This window comes from Poecile atricapillus, chromosome 5, assembly GCF_030490865.1.
Source record: "Poecile atricapillus isolate bPoeAtr1 chromosome 5, bPoeAtr1.hap1, whole genome shotgun sequence".
NCBI classification, from domain to species: Eukaryota; Metazoa; Chordata; class Aves; order Passeriformes; family Paridae; genus Poecile; species Poecile atricapillus.
Window position 1 is genome coordinate 31172428 of NC_081253.1, and position 17557 is coordinate 31189984.

Here is a 17557-nt window from a genome sequence, read left to right on the forward strand (position 1 = left end):
CACAAATCCCATGTCACATGGAAGGGCAAGAGCCACTTGCAGACCCGTTGGAAGTAAAGATGAGTTAGGCCAAAAACATCCTGTGATGATGCTCAGTGATTTATCAAAGGTTAAAAAATGAAAACATAAACTCACCATATTTCAGCTGTTTGACTTCAAAATTCTAACCTAAGCAGCTCATTTACTCAGGTATACCACAGTAGGCAGCCAGGAAGAAAAACCAGTTCATATCAAAGGAAAAAAAGGAACATAAAGCAAAGAATCCTGCTTCTAGGTGCTAATATAGCTTGGTATGACAGGCCAGGACAGTTGCTGAGCAGCCAAGTGGAACCAGAATCTACTATTAAATGTCCAGAAGTGATAGAGCCACAGTTAGCATGGCCAGCAGAGTGATCACAGATTAAAGAAGAAAAAAACAGGAATGGAAAGAAAAGGCATCCAAAAGAAAGGAAAAAGTGTTGACAAAACAGGGAGCATGAAGCTGCATTGGTATTTTATTTTTGTTGCAAGGCAAATTAACAAGTAAAAAGAAGTCTTATTCCTGACTCATTAACACCATATCTCTAACCCAGTAGATGGTGTGACTTTCTCTCTGTACCAAGACAACTGCTCCAAGCAACAGTGCACAGTGAGCAGCAGCAGCAGCAGCAGCATTACCCCACTCCCTGAGCAGAGGCAGAGCGATTGCTGGGGCTCCTCTGCTGCTCCCCAGCAGTATTCTCAGCTCAGCAGGGTGCAGATGTGGCACAAGGTGGTGTTGCTCTGCCTGTGACAGAACACTGACAGCAGCAGGGAGGGACAGCTCGTGTTTACAGCTCACAGGAGATGATGATGAGTGCTCCTTACCTGCCAGCCCTGCCAGCACCAATTCCCATGGATGTTCAAGCCCCATTCCCACAAATCCAAGTGCTTAGATGAGTTCTGAGCATTAGCTTGGAGAGCAGTTTTACAAGGGAAGAAATTACCAGATGGGTTAAGATCACTTTTCTCAAAAGGACTGATGCCATCTGCAGCAGCCTGTGCCATTAAAACACCTGGGTTATAGAGATTGCTTTCTAAGGCTCAGGAAAACTTCATTTATATCCTTCCCTCCTTAAAAAGTCAGCCAGCAGCCAAGCATAGAGAGCAGAGAAGTATGGGTGGAAAAAAAGGCAGAAAGAAAAGTCAATTAAATCCAGGAAGCACTGCAGAGAGTTACTCCCTAATTGTCAGCATTATACAGCTGCATGTAGAACAAGATTCTTCTCTGCTGATTGTAGATTAGCCCAAATTCAGTAATAAAAGGGATTGGAGTCATTCTACCCATCTGAGATCATCAATCATCTGATCCTTTCCAAAGGTGACTTTTGACCTGTTCCAGCACTAAACCCTCCTTTGTGGCAGATCCAGCCCAATATTTAAGTGTCTCCCCACCCAACCTTCCATCTGGGCATTTCAGTGAATGAACACTGTGTTCTAGGATGCAATTTATTTAAAAACATTTATTTTAGGCAAAATTAAACAGACATTTGAGATTACATAGAAATACAGTTTCCAATTGGATCACATAAAAATTAAAAATGCACTGTTGTGTTGATTGAAGTATTTAAGTATTTTTGTATGTACTGACCAGGTATATAAGATTTAACCATGCCATTTGCAGTCAACTATCATAAAAATCAGTAACGAAAAAGGTTTCTTAAAATGTGCAAATATTATCTTAGTGTTACCATTGATAATAAATGACCACTAAATAGATGCTTATTATGTAAAGCTTTTTAAAGTACAATAAAAATACAAATTCTATTTGTTAAAAAAGGCCATTGCTATGGCTACTAAACATCCTCATTATACAAATTCAAAAATACTATATGACAAACAAAATTATAAAGACTTTTCTTTATGAAACATATACTATTCTATTTGTTAGTGATTTCATATATTTTTATATATATATATTTCTCTATAATACTCTATATGAATGATGAACTCAGAATAAGAGACAGGAAGACAAATGTAATGTAGGATGTTAAGGCCCCAGTTCAGCAAGGTACCTGAGGATGTGTCAAACCCAGCAAAGGAATAGTCCCATTCTTTTCCTGGACTCCAAAAGTACATGCACAAGTACTTTGTTGAACAAGGCATAAAGATATATGTGATAAAATTGAAAAATGTGGTTTTGGTGTAAAGTGTGACTGTTAAGGACAAAACCATAAGTGTCACCAAAAAAAACCTCTCATAAAAAAAAAAATAATCTGAAAATTTTTGGGGTGGGGTTTTTTCCACATTTGTATGTTTTGAAGGGAAAATCCTAGAAGTTTGAAAGTTTTTGAATTGAACTCAAGATAGTAATTTTCTGAGATAGGTTTAAAATGGTGTTTTATTGCTTATGAGAAAGATTAATGAAGAATATGCATAGACATGTCAGCATTCATTTCACCAGCAGCTGAGAATTTTGGTGTGCAGGTATTTCTGTAACATGAACAACCAGTGGGTACAAAGGACTTACTTATAGTCAATTCTTTGCAGAAAGCCTCAAAATTAAAGACATGGAACACTAAAGAAGAGAGTAAAAGAATTATACTCAACAGAGCCTGGTTCTAAACACTCAGGTGTTGAAAGTAATTACAGAACTGAGCCTGCTTATGAACAAAATTACACAAGTTCCTAAGTAAATGCAATACCATAATCTTCCTTTTAAGTTATGGCTAGCATGTAAAGGATTCCAAGGTACTTACTTTACACTTCAGCTATAAAATATCAAAACAAAGAGTAGTTGCCTTGCCATTCTGCAGTTTAGCAGTTCTTCTAGGCTCATTAAGCACTAATTAGCAGACTAACAACTTTGTTAGTTTCAAAAAACATGAATGAAGGACCTAAAATCTGGATTGTATAAACCAATGACAACGTATGTACAGGATAGTAACCACACACAGAGATGGAAATCAATCACACTGCATCCAGATTTACTTTTGAAGCATATAGTTATGGTTAGTATTTTATGCTTTTTTCACTGCAAATTGAAATTTTTGTAGTAGATAATTTTTGTAGTAGATATTAATAATTTTACTGTTTGAATATTAAATAATGTCTTAAAAGCATAATTTCAAAAAGCATAATTTGAAATGCCAGGTAAAATATTATGTAGAATTCATGCCTGGACATTTGCAGAGAGAGACAGAGACAGAGACACAGAGAGGTATGTGTGACCTTGCTGAAGAACTTCTCCAAGCTAATAGTCATAAAGCATAGTAAACTCGGGCCAAAATGTGACAGAAAGAAACACAACAGCGTAATTTAATCCATAATTCATAAACAAATACAACTTTTTACATTTGTACAGGGAAAGACTGGAAGTAAGTTGGATTTTTACAGAAGCAAGCCTCACGAGAGTTTACATGTTCAAAAAAAGCAATTTTTTGGCACATGGATAGTATCTGTGAGTACGTGTTCAGAAATAAAAAAAACCCACTGTGGAGGAACTTCACATTGACTTTCTTGGCATCAGCACCTGCTGTCTAGTGGGTCAAGACAGAATACTGTGCCTTCAAGAGTTAATCCCATTTTGAACCCCTCCTGCAACAAAACAAGACATCATTAGTAAAGAGCCAAGTGAGTTCTGGAGGATTATGCTCCTTGTAAAAACATTTAAATCCAAGCATATTTTTAGTCAGACAAACTGCTTCAGTACTTCAGCCTGAATTCACAAACATTTACATTATTTGGTCAGCCACTTTTTAATAAGTCTTAGTGGTTAACTCAACATACAACAGCATAGCTACAGTGTGCACACAACGTGAAGAAAATACTATAGAATAAAAATATTGAATATTCTTGTACATAGGTCGACAGAAATCCAAACAAGTTTGACTTGCACCATGTTGTCCCGGAGTAAAATTCAAGAACATTCATATTGAAAAATACAGGTATGACATGGACATTGTTACTGATACAAAATGTCTCCAATGTTCTGTGGTGCCTAAGCCTGACAAAATATGCTGACTACCCCACCTCAGGGGGCTGCTCTGAATTCCTCCCAGTACACTTAAATTGACAGGGCTTTACTGCCCACTGCCATCTGAGCTTCATGAAAAAGGCACATAAAATCATACTTGCTCTACTGCAAATGAAAAAACTGTGCATTTTAAAGGCATGTAACTCAGTAAAAAAACAAAACAGAGGGGTATTTTGAAAGTGCAATGAGTTGCTTTAAAAGTTCAGACCACGATTCCTGAGTTTACTCATATTCATTTTATTAGTAGAAACACAAAAAAGATTATAAGCTGGATGCTACCACCTCCTCTATGGAAAAGAAATCCATTCTAGAAATACTTTTTTTTTTGTACGCTTTTATAATGCTTGGCTTGCTAAAGGTGCTTAGTTCACACCTGTCCTAAAGTAACAACTGCACTTTTAATACAGGCAAAATACTCTTATTTTCATTTCTCTTTTTACATTAAGAGAAGCTGAATAATTGTGGCTTTACCACCAAAAGTCATCTTGGAGTCAAGAAAATTTCAGTCTCTTGGGTGAAAGTACTTTGAAGGTTTAAGCAATTGGAAACGGGGCTCTGACTAGAAGTGCTATGACAACATCGACTCCAGTGGCAGCTCTGTTCAGTGAGAGAGTGCTGATTGTGTGCTATGAAATCAATAACAGGTCCTTTCATCAAGAAAATATCTTGTAAACAAGATAAATCTCTTTGTAAAACCATCTGTGTGGGGATTAGACACAACCTCAAGTCTTTCCCTCACATGCAGAGCAGTACCTCAAGAATGCACGTTTTGGTTTAGAAGGTAAATCCTGTGTCAAACCAGCTTAATTCAAACAAATTCAAGTCACACGTTAGCATTTGAAAAGTGTATGAATATCTAATAACCCTGCCAGCTACTGCTATCAGAATAATGTGGAGAAACAGAACAAACCTCCTGGCAATAGCTATTAAATGGGCTGAGAATTTCCAAGTAAAAGCTGTATTTTCCTAAAGGCAGATCCATACCATGATATGCTGAGCAAGTAGCAGCACTGTGGTGGAAACACTCCCCAGCTGAGTTACCCAGTTTGTTCTGACTGGGTGACACAACAAGGCTCACTAGTGTTATTTAAGATTTTTCATTATTTTTTTTTTTAAATCTGCATTTTCCAAAGGATTAAAAGGAAGTACATTCAATGCAGAAGATTGTTCAAGCAAACAGTAGCTGAAATTCCAAGTGAAACTCATCCTGTTACAGACAGTGTTCATTTACCCAAAGGGTAAATTAATTCATGTAACTGCAGTCAGAGGACTGCTTACCCAGAAGGAAAATTCAGAGAAACTAGCTCTAGTGTCTAACCTGTTACATTTTAAACCCTGCAGTTACAGTGTGCCTAGGATGTTCAACTTCTGAAGTATCTGAAGGCTCCTTCCAGTTTTGAGCTTGTAAAGGGATACAGCAACAAAGAATTGCTGTTGGTGCTTCAAGCTGGGGATGCTCCATGAGCTCCAGCAGCAGAACATCACCAACACTGGTTTGACAAGGACAGAGACCTTACATTCAAAGGAATCTAAAATCTAGATTTTTTTTTCTCTTGGATATTTAAGCAGAGGACATGAAGTCCACAGGAGTATAAACAGAGGAATTGTTTTGTCTAAATCAATATTCCTAAAAAATAATTGCAGCCCTCAAAAGGGAAAAAATTAATCAGAATATCTCCATCCAGAAGACTTCCTGGCACAGTGATGAAGGCACAGACTTCAGATCTCCCACAGCTGTCACTATTGCTAAGCCCTCAGGTTCAGCAACATAACTCCAAATTCTTAGTTAATTTTTGGAATCTCCAAAACTATACTTTGGCAAACACATAATTAAAAAACCAAATCCAATCAGCTGCAGTCAAGCAAGCACAGGAAGGCTGTAGGAGCAGATTCTCCTTTCCATGCAGAGCAGAACTGTTGTTGATGCAGGCAGTAGTTCTCCCAGTGGTGCAGAACACTGAGTGCCATGTGTGCTTTTAGGACTGCAGTTCATATCTACACCTGAGCTGCACGGGGCTCCCCAGTGCTCTGCTTCCCAGGGGAAGCTGCTCCCTGATCATTTCACAACAGCACACACCAGCTTTTAACTCCACAGCTGTAATAGTAATGAAATCAGTTGCAATGACACAGATTACAAATTATGATTTTTTTTTCCCCCCTAATAAACTTGACTAATGTGTTAGGCAATTCTTTTTAATGACATATAGAGTCAGCTTCTTGGTAAACATTATAGTTTATATCTATCTATATAAAATACATCACTAATTTTAATATACAGCACTTAAAATATTTTGCCTTGTGAAATTCAGACCCTTCAGCTTTTAATAATGTGTTTTCTTAGCATAACTCTGTCTGTTCATTAAAACCCAGGTGTGCTATGGCTTCCTGTACTTCAAAGGTTCAGGAAACAGAAACTCTTCATGCATTCAGAAAAATCTCTCTGATTTGCTGATTTTCAGGGAATGCTGAAAAAGGCCACCCCATGGCACTGGCCAGGAGAGGGAACAAGAAGGGCTATGAAGTGTGCATCTACATTGTGCCTTGTTTTCCTGTGTTCATAACCTCCTCAAGGAGCTTTTTTACTTTAGAGGCATTTTAACACAAGGACTGAGTGGTTTAGTTACCTATTAAGTAATGGTATTGTACTAAGGGATGTGATTGATGCCTTTAAGAGAGGAGCAAAGCTTGTTTTCACTCAAAACAGCTCAGAAACAATCCCTCTTCCAAAACCAGCCTTTTTTTTTGGTGTCAGGGATAAAAAGATGTGAGCTATTCTGGTTAAAACCAGTAAGCAGTACAGCACAAAGAACTTGCACTTTATCAGGAGATAAATTTGCCAAAGTCAGCCTTATGGCTCAGAAGCTAAATCACTTATCACTTCACAGTGACTTCCCTCAATGAGCTTAAGTCAGCACAAACCCAATGAAGCAATGACAAATTTACATATCTCTGAGAAGAGTATTTAGAGGGCTGAGCATAACTTATTTCAGATGGAAAGATGTCAGCCTACTGACTGCTTCAGGGCATGCAGGGAGAATGGCTTGCAGCTCCTGGAAGCTTTCTGATATTAACTACCTTGAGATTTTAATAAATTATAGCAACTGCTGCTGGTATGATTCATGATCCAGGGAAACTTCTCCTCACTGCAAGATTTCTGGGAAAGTAGACATTCATTTTATTAATGTCTGGATACAGTCAAAATAAAGATGAAAATATGTTTCAGCATAAGGGTGCAGGGAAACAGGAGGTTGGACAGTCATCAGAGAGAGGCCTGAGCTGTAAAAGTCACATCTCAGCACATGTTTGAGTTTTAAGCTCTCCAAAAAGATCAGCAGAGATTGGACTGAGAAATGGAATAGAAAGCTTAACTGTGAAATTTGGATCCTCACTGAAGTTTAAAAATATGAGTGTTCCCCTAGAGGCCAGGGAACTTTATCTGATCTCAGGAAGTTCAGAATGCAGGATGCAAAGGAAAAGCACCCACTACTCAAGAGTTTATTCTCCAGTGCCTCTTCTGTGCTGTGCTCTCCTCTCCCACTTTGTTCCCAAATCACCTCCAGCACAAGGCTAGATCAGGACAGCTTTTCTGCACATGGGGGGTGTGTGCTGAGGCACCTCACATGTTCCACACAAGAAACAGGGTTAGAGAGTCTGGACTGGGCTGCTCCCATCAGGCTGACACAGCTCTGCCTGCCATCCTCACTGCAGGGAGAGCTGGATTCAACAGCCCATGGAGGAAGTTTTTACTTGGAACTATTTGCCAGGTGTCTGCAAAAAACTTACCTTTACAGATTTAATGGAATACATAATTACTGAAACCCGGGCTGTACTTCCATAATGCAAAGATGACAGATTCATTCACTTTGCATTTCAGAAAAGAAGAGAGGCTCACATTTCTCTTCCATGTTTCTCATGGATTGGATTTCCAGAGCATGTTACATGTTCTGTGCTCCCACCTTCCTCACAGGCTGTGTCTAACAGCTGTTGACACTAGCACAGCTGCTTCTGCTCCTTGAAAAGTTTTAAATCATTATGTCCAAACAAAGACTTACTCTCAAATGTGACTGTAATAACACAATCTCTGTACTAAAGGTTTTGCTTAAACCATTTCACTAGTGACAATCTGATAATGACAACTGGAGATTTCACAAGTACACACGGAAAACAAACAGCAGTGAAAACAAAGGCCGAGTATTAGCACCTGGCAAGACAGAGTAAAGAAAATGACCATCAGCTGTTCCTAAATTAGAGATTATAGGCCCCTAAAAATGAAAATGGCTCTGACTCAGAGTACAATAAATAAAACATAAATCCTAAAATATTTAAACATTATCAAATATACATAAAAATAGAAACACAAGACAAACACATGCACATTTCAACTGTAAATGCTTTAAATACCATTAGTAAAATATGAAATACCAACCATCGCTGACGCTGTGCACCCAGGAAAGCACAAGAAGATAAAAGAGACATTAGGAAAAACATGTTTCAATCTGTACTTTGCACCAACCACGCAGAAAAAATCACTGCACACAGTCTTTGCTTTGGCTCAAGTTAAAATATGGGGCTTTTAAAATCCATTCGGGTGTACACTTGTTCTCAGCTGGATCATACATGGCAAGTTTTGTGCCTACATAAAGGCCCACTAATTAATTTTTAGTGAATAGCTGATATGCTAGGGGGGAGTGCCTTTGCAACAGGACACAGGAACACCCTAATGCTTGGAGGTTTTGATTGGTTGTCTCCTTTTTTTTTAGATCAGGAGAGTACAAACGATGGGAGATTTTAATTTCATGACTTCAAACATCTTTGATAAAGACATTTACTATTCCATTCCCTGATGTTCTATGAGTTGACAGCACTCTGTAGTGTACTAGCCAAGCAATTCCAAATATTGTCAGAACATTACCTGTAATAGGAACTCAGTATGTGACATTTAAATATTGACATACCATTATTAGTGGTAACCACAGTTGCTATGATCTAAAACAATGGAAATGCTGGTAATATATCAATGGGAGGTGCTGTAAGATTTGGGGTTTGTGTTCAAGGGCTTGGTAACAACATTACAGCATTCACAAATCGCAAACATGATGTTGGAATTGCAAAGAAGACAGTTTTGGCTTTTAGCTGCTCTTTGAAATTATGTGGGGGACCAGGAAGCTAAATTTCTTCCTACACTGTGAGTAGAGTTTGTCAGTGGAACCATGCTGAACTGGCATGGAAAAGAAAATGTTTCAGGAAAATGAAATGGTATTTAAATCTTTTATAAAGCCATTTTTAAAAGCCTCTGCTGCTCTCTAGGCAGGAGAGAAGGAGCCCCGAGAATGGACTTTGTGGGCTCCTAAGAGACAAGAGAGCTGGAAACCCTGGGAACGCTTTCTGCTGAGGAGCCAGGATCCTAGAAATTCAACTTTCCATTGTTTCCAGCCTTTTCTTTTGCTGGCAGGCTGCTTACAAAACAGTGGAGATAAGCAAGCTTGCAAGGAACTAGAAGTTTTGCAAGTCTGACGGCAGAGCATCATTTGTTCCAAAACTTGAGGACTTTCTCCTAGAATCCTTTCACAATTGGGTCAATAACTGAATGGACAATGTTGAGTGTTTCAGAATCAACAAACATTTTGAAATAAAAACACAACAGTTCATAATTCTTGAATCAGTTCTCAAGAGTTGAATTGCCCCAGGGCTCCAGAGAGCTGTTTTTAAAGGCAACAGAAAATTGCCATGGCCCCAGAAGCACCTAAGTCTGTCTGATGCTGTGAGAAACCAAAGTGATGCCACTGAGGGAAAGAGGAGGGTACACTGGGATGGTGGAGACTGCTGCAGCTCAAGATCAAGGGATCTGGAGGGCTCTTGACTCAGCTCTTTTTTTCAGCTCTCTCAGACCCTTCCCAGGCAATGGTTCCCAAGCCATTTTGGTTACACTGCTGAGAAACCCTCCATTAGTGCAGCCAACTATTGTATTGCATTGGTACCAGGTGGGGCTCTGGAGGCAAACCCAAACTCCAGCTCAGAGATCAGAGATAAACTTACAAAAGGAATGGTCAGAAATAGGGGTTTGTCTGTGCATTAGTGTGTGCATTGTGGAACATGTTTCCAGAATGTGGTAAGAATTTATTTCAAGAAAAGACATGCAGCCATCTAAACCCGCATAAATCAGTAGTTACCTGCATCTCATCTAGTTTGGACTGAATGTCTGGAGGGAAATCTCCTGCTCCACAGCTAAAAGGGTCAAAAGGTTCTGCTCCAAAAAGGTCTCTCTCTGCAACAACAGAAAAGCGAGTCACTGGGAGAACAGATATGGGCTACAACAGCGTTCTGAAAAAGCCACCTTACATCTCCTGAGCTGAGTAACAGCACCACCAGATACACCACTCATGAACCACAACTTTTAACATCCCAGTTTGAAAGCCAAGTCTTGGGCAGTCTTCCAGACTTCAATACTGAAATATTTTTCCAAGAACACCACTGAACTTCTATTTAAGCCTCTCTTTGTGTTCCTTTGATGCTTGTGCCTTCTAGAGATCCGATGAGAAGCTGCTGCTATTTGAAGAGGGCATCATACACTGATGGGTGCTCTGGAGTCTGTGTGCACAAGGAGTTTCAAAAATGAAGAGGAAGCAACTGGACATGAGCTGCCAAATTTCATCTCCACATGATGTCAACAACAAATTACCAACCCACTAATCTCTATGTCCACTGTCTGCAATTCCTCAGGTTAAGGATGTTTTTGTGAGACAAGCAAATACTCAGGCAAGGCAAGGCCTTTGTTTGATACAATTCCTCAATTAGCAGTAATTAAAACTAAAAATCATGTGAGTTTTAAAATCTTGGATAAGACCACAAAATAAAAACAAAAAAACAGGACCATGAATTGCCAGTTACGCTAAAATGTCACTAAATTTGGGTGAATAAATAGGATGATTGCAAATTTCCCTTTCTCAATACCAAAAGTTTCTCAGTTTTTCTTAACTGCAGCATGCATTCCAGAGGTCAAAAGGAGGGGGATGTTTCTTTTTTCATCTGGGCAAGAAGAAACACCTCCAATACAATTAGGTTCTTTTTTCATATTAGACCAGTACAGTTCTTCATATCTGCCTGCACAAATACTTTTTTTATTTTTTTCAGGTTTTGGGTTTTTTTTCCCTCCTTAGTAATGTATTTTTCTTTCCTATGGTTAAAGGTTCCAACTCTAGCCACTTTTCCCATCTCATACTGGATTAAACTACAGAAGTTAAAAAAAGAATTTTGCTAACCCAACCCAACTCCACTGATTGCAGAATTTAAATAATCAAGTTTCTACAGTCTTGTCATTGGTGAAGAAAAAAACCAGAACCATTAGGAGATATCCTCTCTCCTAATTTCCATGTCTGCCTAGCAAGAAACCTGACAAGGATTCTACCTGCCTCAAAATAATTTGAGTTTTAGAGCATGACAATAAGGGAGGGCAATAACCCTGAAGGGATTGAACAGTTAAACACAAAATTCACCCTGAACACCTGAGGTCTGGGTGACAATTAACTGCTGGACCCAACCCTTCCCCATCGCAGTGCTCCCAGTCCCATTATCCTTGGAGCATCACTTGCCTACAGCTGCACAGATGGTTTGATTTTGGCATCCTCAGAGGCAGAATTTTACACCTGTGCTCTCCAGGCTCTTCAACAGTTATTGCATGTATCAGTCTGTCAGGGCTTTGCCCTTATCAATTAGGTGTTATCAGGCTGCACACCAGGCATTTTAAATAACTGGCAACTACCATCATTTGCTCCCATGATAAAGTACAGAAATTCCCATCACAAAGTACAGAAACTTGAGCAGAATTTGATTGATTACATATTTCAAAAACTGTGACTAAACAGCTACAAACTGTCACATGGGACCAGGAGATGGCTTGGAAAAGACAGCCTTATTCCAAGAGCCCACTTGAGCCAAGAAGAAATCCAGTCTTTCCTGGCAGAGGCAGACCACCTGCGTGCAAGAGAGACTTCAACCCGGATAATCTAATGTAAAAATTAGGTTCTCCCTCATCCTTTGCCTCTTTCACAGCCAAAATGGGTCTGCTCCAGTATAACCAGTGTCCTGAAATGCTCTGATGCTCCTAGCAAATAACCTTCAGATGTGTAGCAGCTTTGACTTGCAATCTAAGCTCTACTGGGCAAAAATTGATTCTACTTTGTAACCCTCAACTGTCTATGGTTCTTTATGCAGGTCCATTTTCTTTCTTTTTACATTTAAAAGGAGCTGACAGCTTTCTCTGTGGTCTGACAATTGAAAGCAGACAGTTCCAACACCAAGGCTTAGCAAACATTCTATGAATGTATTTAGGAAAAAAATGGTGAAGGACAAAACTCCTGTGCTTAATTTGTACCGAATTATGACTTATGACTACTTTTAAAAGCAAATATTTTGTACACTATTGTGGCTACTATCTCATTCATGCCTTGTTATTGGGCTTTTATTAATGAAAGCACTTTTGAGCTCGTTAGCAGGAGAACAGCAGAAGTTTTAACTCCTTTAATGCCACTTCTTCCTTTAATGTGAAAGATTTTTGAATTTATACTGTATACAAGGCAGAATTTCAAACCAATCAGTGTGATCTGTTCCAAGTGACAACAACTTGCTTACAAGCCTAGTAAACCCTGCACAGAATCAAACTCAAACTAGAGAAGCATCACCTAGGTGGACCTCTGTGGAAAGCTATTACTTGGGGAACTATCACTATCCTAACTTGCTATCCATTTCAGCTGAACAAATCCACAGAACAGCTGCTTTTCTCCATTTAAAGATTGAGTGTTGTAAGCCAGACTTCACTGCTAAGAGTCAGGGAGGGATAAAGTTCCATGGAATATTTTCAATAGCACTGTCAGTATTTGCCTTGGGAACAAAAGCTGAAGAACATGTGTAAAATGGAGAAATACAAAGATTTTATCCCTGCAGAGCTGCACTATTGCATGGGATATCCGTGAGCTTATCCACCAGTGTTCACCCCACTCATGATGGAGGGGGGGCTCCTTTTTAGCACAGATGGGATAAATTGGTAACTTTTTATTTCAGGCCAGAGTATTTGCATGAAAATTAGCTCTAACCAGAATATCTTGCCTGGTACACTCCCCCAAATTACTGTAGCATAGACAGGCATTTCTTTCTCCAATAGACAGCAACCAGGAAGCCTTTGAAAATGATCCTTTCAAATGGTACAAATAATTTCCTCTCCCTTTCTCATTCCTTTCTGAATGGAAATAAATTCACAGGCTGTAAAGTTGACCCACAAATTCAAAAGCCATGAAATGTTGATGTTTTAGATCCTCAGCTCAAACCACAGGATAACATGAACAAGTAATAAATTCTGGGATCTGACATCCAGGAGAACATACACATAATACTGGAGAATAGCGACCTGCAGTCTATGATCAATTCAAAATTAGCAATTACTAAGCAAAAATACAAATAGTTGGCTTTTCTGCTGCACTTGACATCCCAATCTCTACCTCAGCTCTCATCCAGGCACACAGCTATGCTGACATACACTTTGTCCAGATGGAGCAGCTGTGATGACAAAAATGAATCACACTGAGAGACAAGCACACAAAGAAATGTTTGGAATAAACTGAGAGGGAAATCCAGAAAGCCTTTCCTTTAGCTGCAGGCTACTCCATATTTTTTTCTTTGGAAGCAAATACAGCCATTATTCTGACAAAATACTCTCAAATATCTGTAGAAAAAGAGCACCTTGGAGCAGATTTGTGACCTTGTGACCTTGGATTTTTCATAATGTATTTGTGTGAAATAAATATTGAACAACTCAATAGAGAATAGTCCTCTTCAGTTCTTTTCTGAGATATGAAAATAATGCTGTGCCAACGAGAAACATAAGTAATTCCTCCTTTAATTAAATTAATAATTTAACTCTGACCATTCAGATAGCTTAAATGGCTTGGAAATAGCTGTCTTTCAAAAAAAAAACAACAACAAAAACCAAAAAATACCCCAAACAACAACAACAACAAAACAACCAAAAAAACCCAAGCAGCCACTGTTGCTCTCCTCTAGTATTAAAAAGCTGGGTTTCTTAATCCACATGCCATGAGCTTGGTAAAGCCAGAGATACCATTTATCATCCCCAAATTATTTTCTCTGGCAAATTACCACAGGAAGAACTGGTAAGCAAAATTCTAACTCTGGGCACTGCTCTTTATGGGAAGCTGAACTGTCATCCTGGTGCCAGTAATTACCCATGGAACTCGGTCCTGGAGGAATGCAAAGTGCTTGCTATTGTTGCAGGTTTCCTACAAGTCTCCATGCCTTTCTGGGGCACTGTTATTTTTGGCTGTTTTTTCAAATGTCCAGTGGTCAATTAAGATGAACTTTGGCTTTTAAAAGCACGTTTTGCTTGAGCAGCACAAGCTCCCTGGGTAACAAGCCCCACTAAGGCAAAAGGAATAAATGAGGTGATACTAACAAATATATGGTAAACCCTCAACTTTCTTCTCTACTACTGAATATCAAAAGGGTAAAAGTTACAAAATTACAAAATCCAACAAAATCACCCTGTAATTTCACCAAACCATCTCTGCTTGAGTGAAGCGAAAAAGAAAGTAGAGATAGGAACAGGAGAAGATGATCTCAGAAAATGGAGACTCCAAACTTTGGCTGCTCTTGGTTGCCAGCTGTCTGACTTGTACTGGAGAAAGAAATGCCAGCTTGCTGGTACTGACAGCAGTGACACCACAAAGCAATGCATTATTGCCCATTGATACAGTAATGGGACATTGCACAGCCTTATAGGAGCTGAACCTTCTCATCTGGGACAGTAAGGTCCTTCTCTGATGATAAAATATTCCTCTCCTGTTTCAATGACACTCTGAAATATACCAAAAAGCATTAATAGCTGAATAACACGGTAATTTTTAACACAGAAAGTACCACGACACAGACTGAAAGAGCAGGGATCAAAAGTACAGAGAACATGATGGGCTTTGTAATCTCTCCCTGAAGTGGCATCTCTGAACAGCATCATCTCAACTGAAGGCAAATCAGTGAAGTGCAAAAGCAGTAACAACTTTAAAAAATAAATATCACTGTTAATAACCAGCTCTTTTTTTTTTTTTTAATATTACAAAACCCACCGCCTGAACAATTACAAATCCCATATAGCTGGAATTTTCAAGATCCCTCAAGACTGAGTGCTGACTCCCACAAGATTTCTATTCAACTGAGCCACAATCTCAATGGAACTGAGGTAGGACAATAGGTAAAAAATAAAATCTTGACCTATAATTCAATTCAAATTGCCATTCTTGAAGCTGTATATGCACATTTAGATCTATTTTATGGTATTCCTGTAGTTTCAGAGAAGCAATCTTTCAATTATTTATTACAAAGGCATAAAATCTCTCAATAGAGCAGTTCTCTTCTAATATTCTATTAGAATATTCTAATATTATTTTAAATTATATGAAAATAGTTAATACTGACTATACTTGATAGATGTAAAATTCTGTTAGTATACCTTTTGAGATTCCCACAGAAATTCATTAATTATTCAAAAATATTCTCTTTTAAAAGAACAGGGTTCTTTATTGTATTAGAGTCTCAACATTTACTTTCTCTTTAGAAGGTGACAGACATTCTGAGCAATGGAACCAAACAGTGCATCAGACGTGGGGAGGGAAGACTTTCACTGATTTAAGTTATAAAATGCATTTTTTGTGCACAGCTCCCATTCATAGCTGAAAATTCTACATCCTTTGAGGCATGCCCTGAAACAGCACAATCTCCTCAAATGTGTTCCATGTGGTGGCAGTAATGTTAATGTCCCTTATCCACTCTAAATCAGACATCAGGAACAGAAGATACAAACACAGACTGCTGTTTCCACAACCTCTAACATCACTTGTGAATGCCCCAATCTCCTCTCCCTCAAGGGACTTCCAAAGCTTTTAAAAAGACTTTCTGGACTCCAAAAAGATCTCTAGTGAAGTCAAGAACCTTACCCTATATTCTTTCAAGCCTTTGCAAAATAAAATTGCTGTTGTTAACCTTTTGAAGATCTTTTAGGAGTGGTTGACAGATCTGGAGAGGTTCATCAACGACAGAATTACAAAATTGTGCATGATATGAAAAGCAGTATTGAAAACAGCATTCTAAGTCTCCTTGAGGGGTTTCTTTGGCTCTCCCTTGAGCATCACCATCACCATACTTACTCCACCTGCTGCCTTCCCCAGAAATGCAGGCTCTAGGTGCTAGAACCGTGGGCTTGACAAGGAAAGAACTAACAGGAAGGGAAAGTATTCCTTGAAGTACAGAAAAGAGACTGTAAAAGAAAAGCCAAGTTAAAATCCCCAACCCAACTCCTTCCAAGTGTATATGTCATAGTTTCACAGTAAGTTTGTTTATAATGCAACTTGGCAGCAACATCAAGGACTTTGGGAAGATGGTATAAAGATGAAACGGCATTAGTGAATGTGATTTACCAAAACTGTATTTGGCTTTTCATGCAAAACGTACGTAAAACTTTAAAGATGCTTTATTAAAAAATAATGTAAGCAAAAGTAGGTCAGTTGTTACAAAACTTACTGATCTCTGTAGATCTACTGGGTACTGGAGGAGGCTGTGTACCATTGCGAGTAGGTGTTGATGACTGAGGGGATATGGGAGAAAAGGGAACCATATCAAAGATGTCAGTGGAGGGTGATTTAGGTGTCACACTGCCTGCCTACAATAAGGACAATAAATATTAGGGCAATGTTTCACATGAAAAAGATCACAATACTGAATTCTTCAGCATGCAGATAAGAGTCACATTTTGAAAATAAAGTTAAAAACAACCATCAGCATGCAAACCCCAGCTCCTGACACCAAGCAAATGGCATTTGCAATACAGACTCTTGACACATGCTAACATAACCCAGTACAAAAGCAGCATTGTAATTTTTCCATTTTCAGTCAAAAATGTATCACAGTTACACCTGAGAAAGCTGTGACAAGCAGTTCTCTCTTGCAAAGGTATGAGCACAGACACCTTCATGAGACCCAGCTGAGGTAATATGGCACCAACAATGTGCTCTGCTCTGGAGAGCACAGAACCAAGTTAAAAGATACAATCCCAGGATTTTTGGTTTACTGATTCTTCTTTACATGATCTCTTTTTTGGTAGCTTAGAGAAACTGGTATGATCAAAGCTTTAAATGTGTTTTTCTATAAGCAATAATCTAGACACGTGATATACTGAATGTATCCAAAATAAACCTGTTGTCCTTGAAGGTAAAACTGAAGAGATTTCATTCAGAAGGCCCAGGAATTTGGAAGAGTTCAAAAAAATACTGGGCAAGCAAGAAACCCCAAAACCACCAATTACTCCAGTTCCACAATCATATTTGATTTTGAATGGTTCACTCCTCCTGCCACCAGTCCACTACTCCAGGGCACAAGCGAGGCACAGTCAAGTCAAAATATACTGAACACTAAAGACAGAGGATGAAATAGATTAAAACTGAGACTGAAGAGCTGAAGGCAAAACTAGTTTGCATGTTCATGTTATTGCTGAGACAATACAGAAAG

General features: G+C 38.8%; 1 protein-coding gene across 4 annotated transcripts in view; it reads right to left on the minus strand.

Annotated features, from left to right (window-relative positions):
• Positions 1 to 1461: 1461 nt before the first annotated feature.
• Positions 1462 to 17557, minus strand: part of GULP1 (GULP PTB domain containing engulfment adaptor 1) — a 146009-nt gene continuing 129913 nt past the window's right edge. For all 4 annotated transcript variants that reach the window (XM_058839715.1, XM_058839712.1, XM_058839714.1 and 1 more), the window contains 3 exons: positions 16574 to 16712; positions 10165 to 10259; positions 1462 to 3555 (listed from right to left, as the gene is read on the minus strand). In XM_058839715.1, the coding sequence (XP_058695698.1) occupies positions 3484 to 3555; positions 10165 to 10259; positions 16574 to 16712 (306 nt within the window). In that variant the 3' untranslated portion in view covers positions 1462 to 3483. The remainder of the gene's footprint in view (positions 3556 to 10164; positions 10260 to 16573; positions 16713 to 17557) is intronic.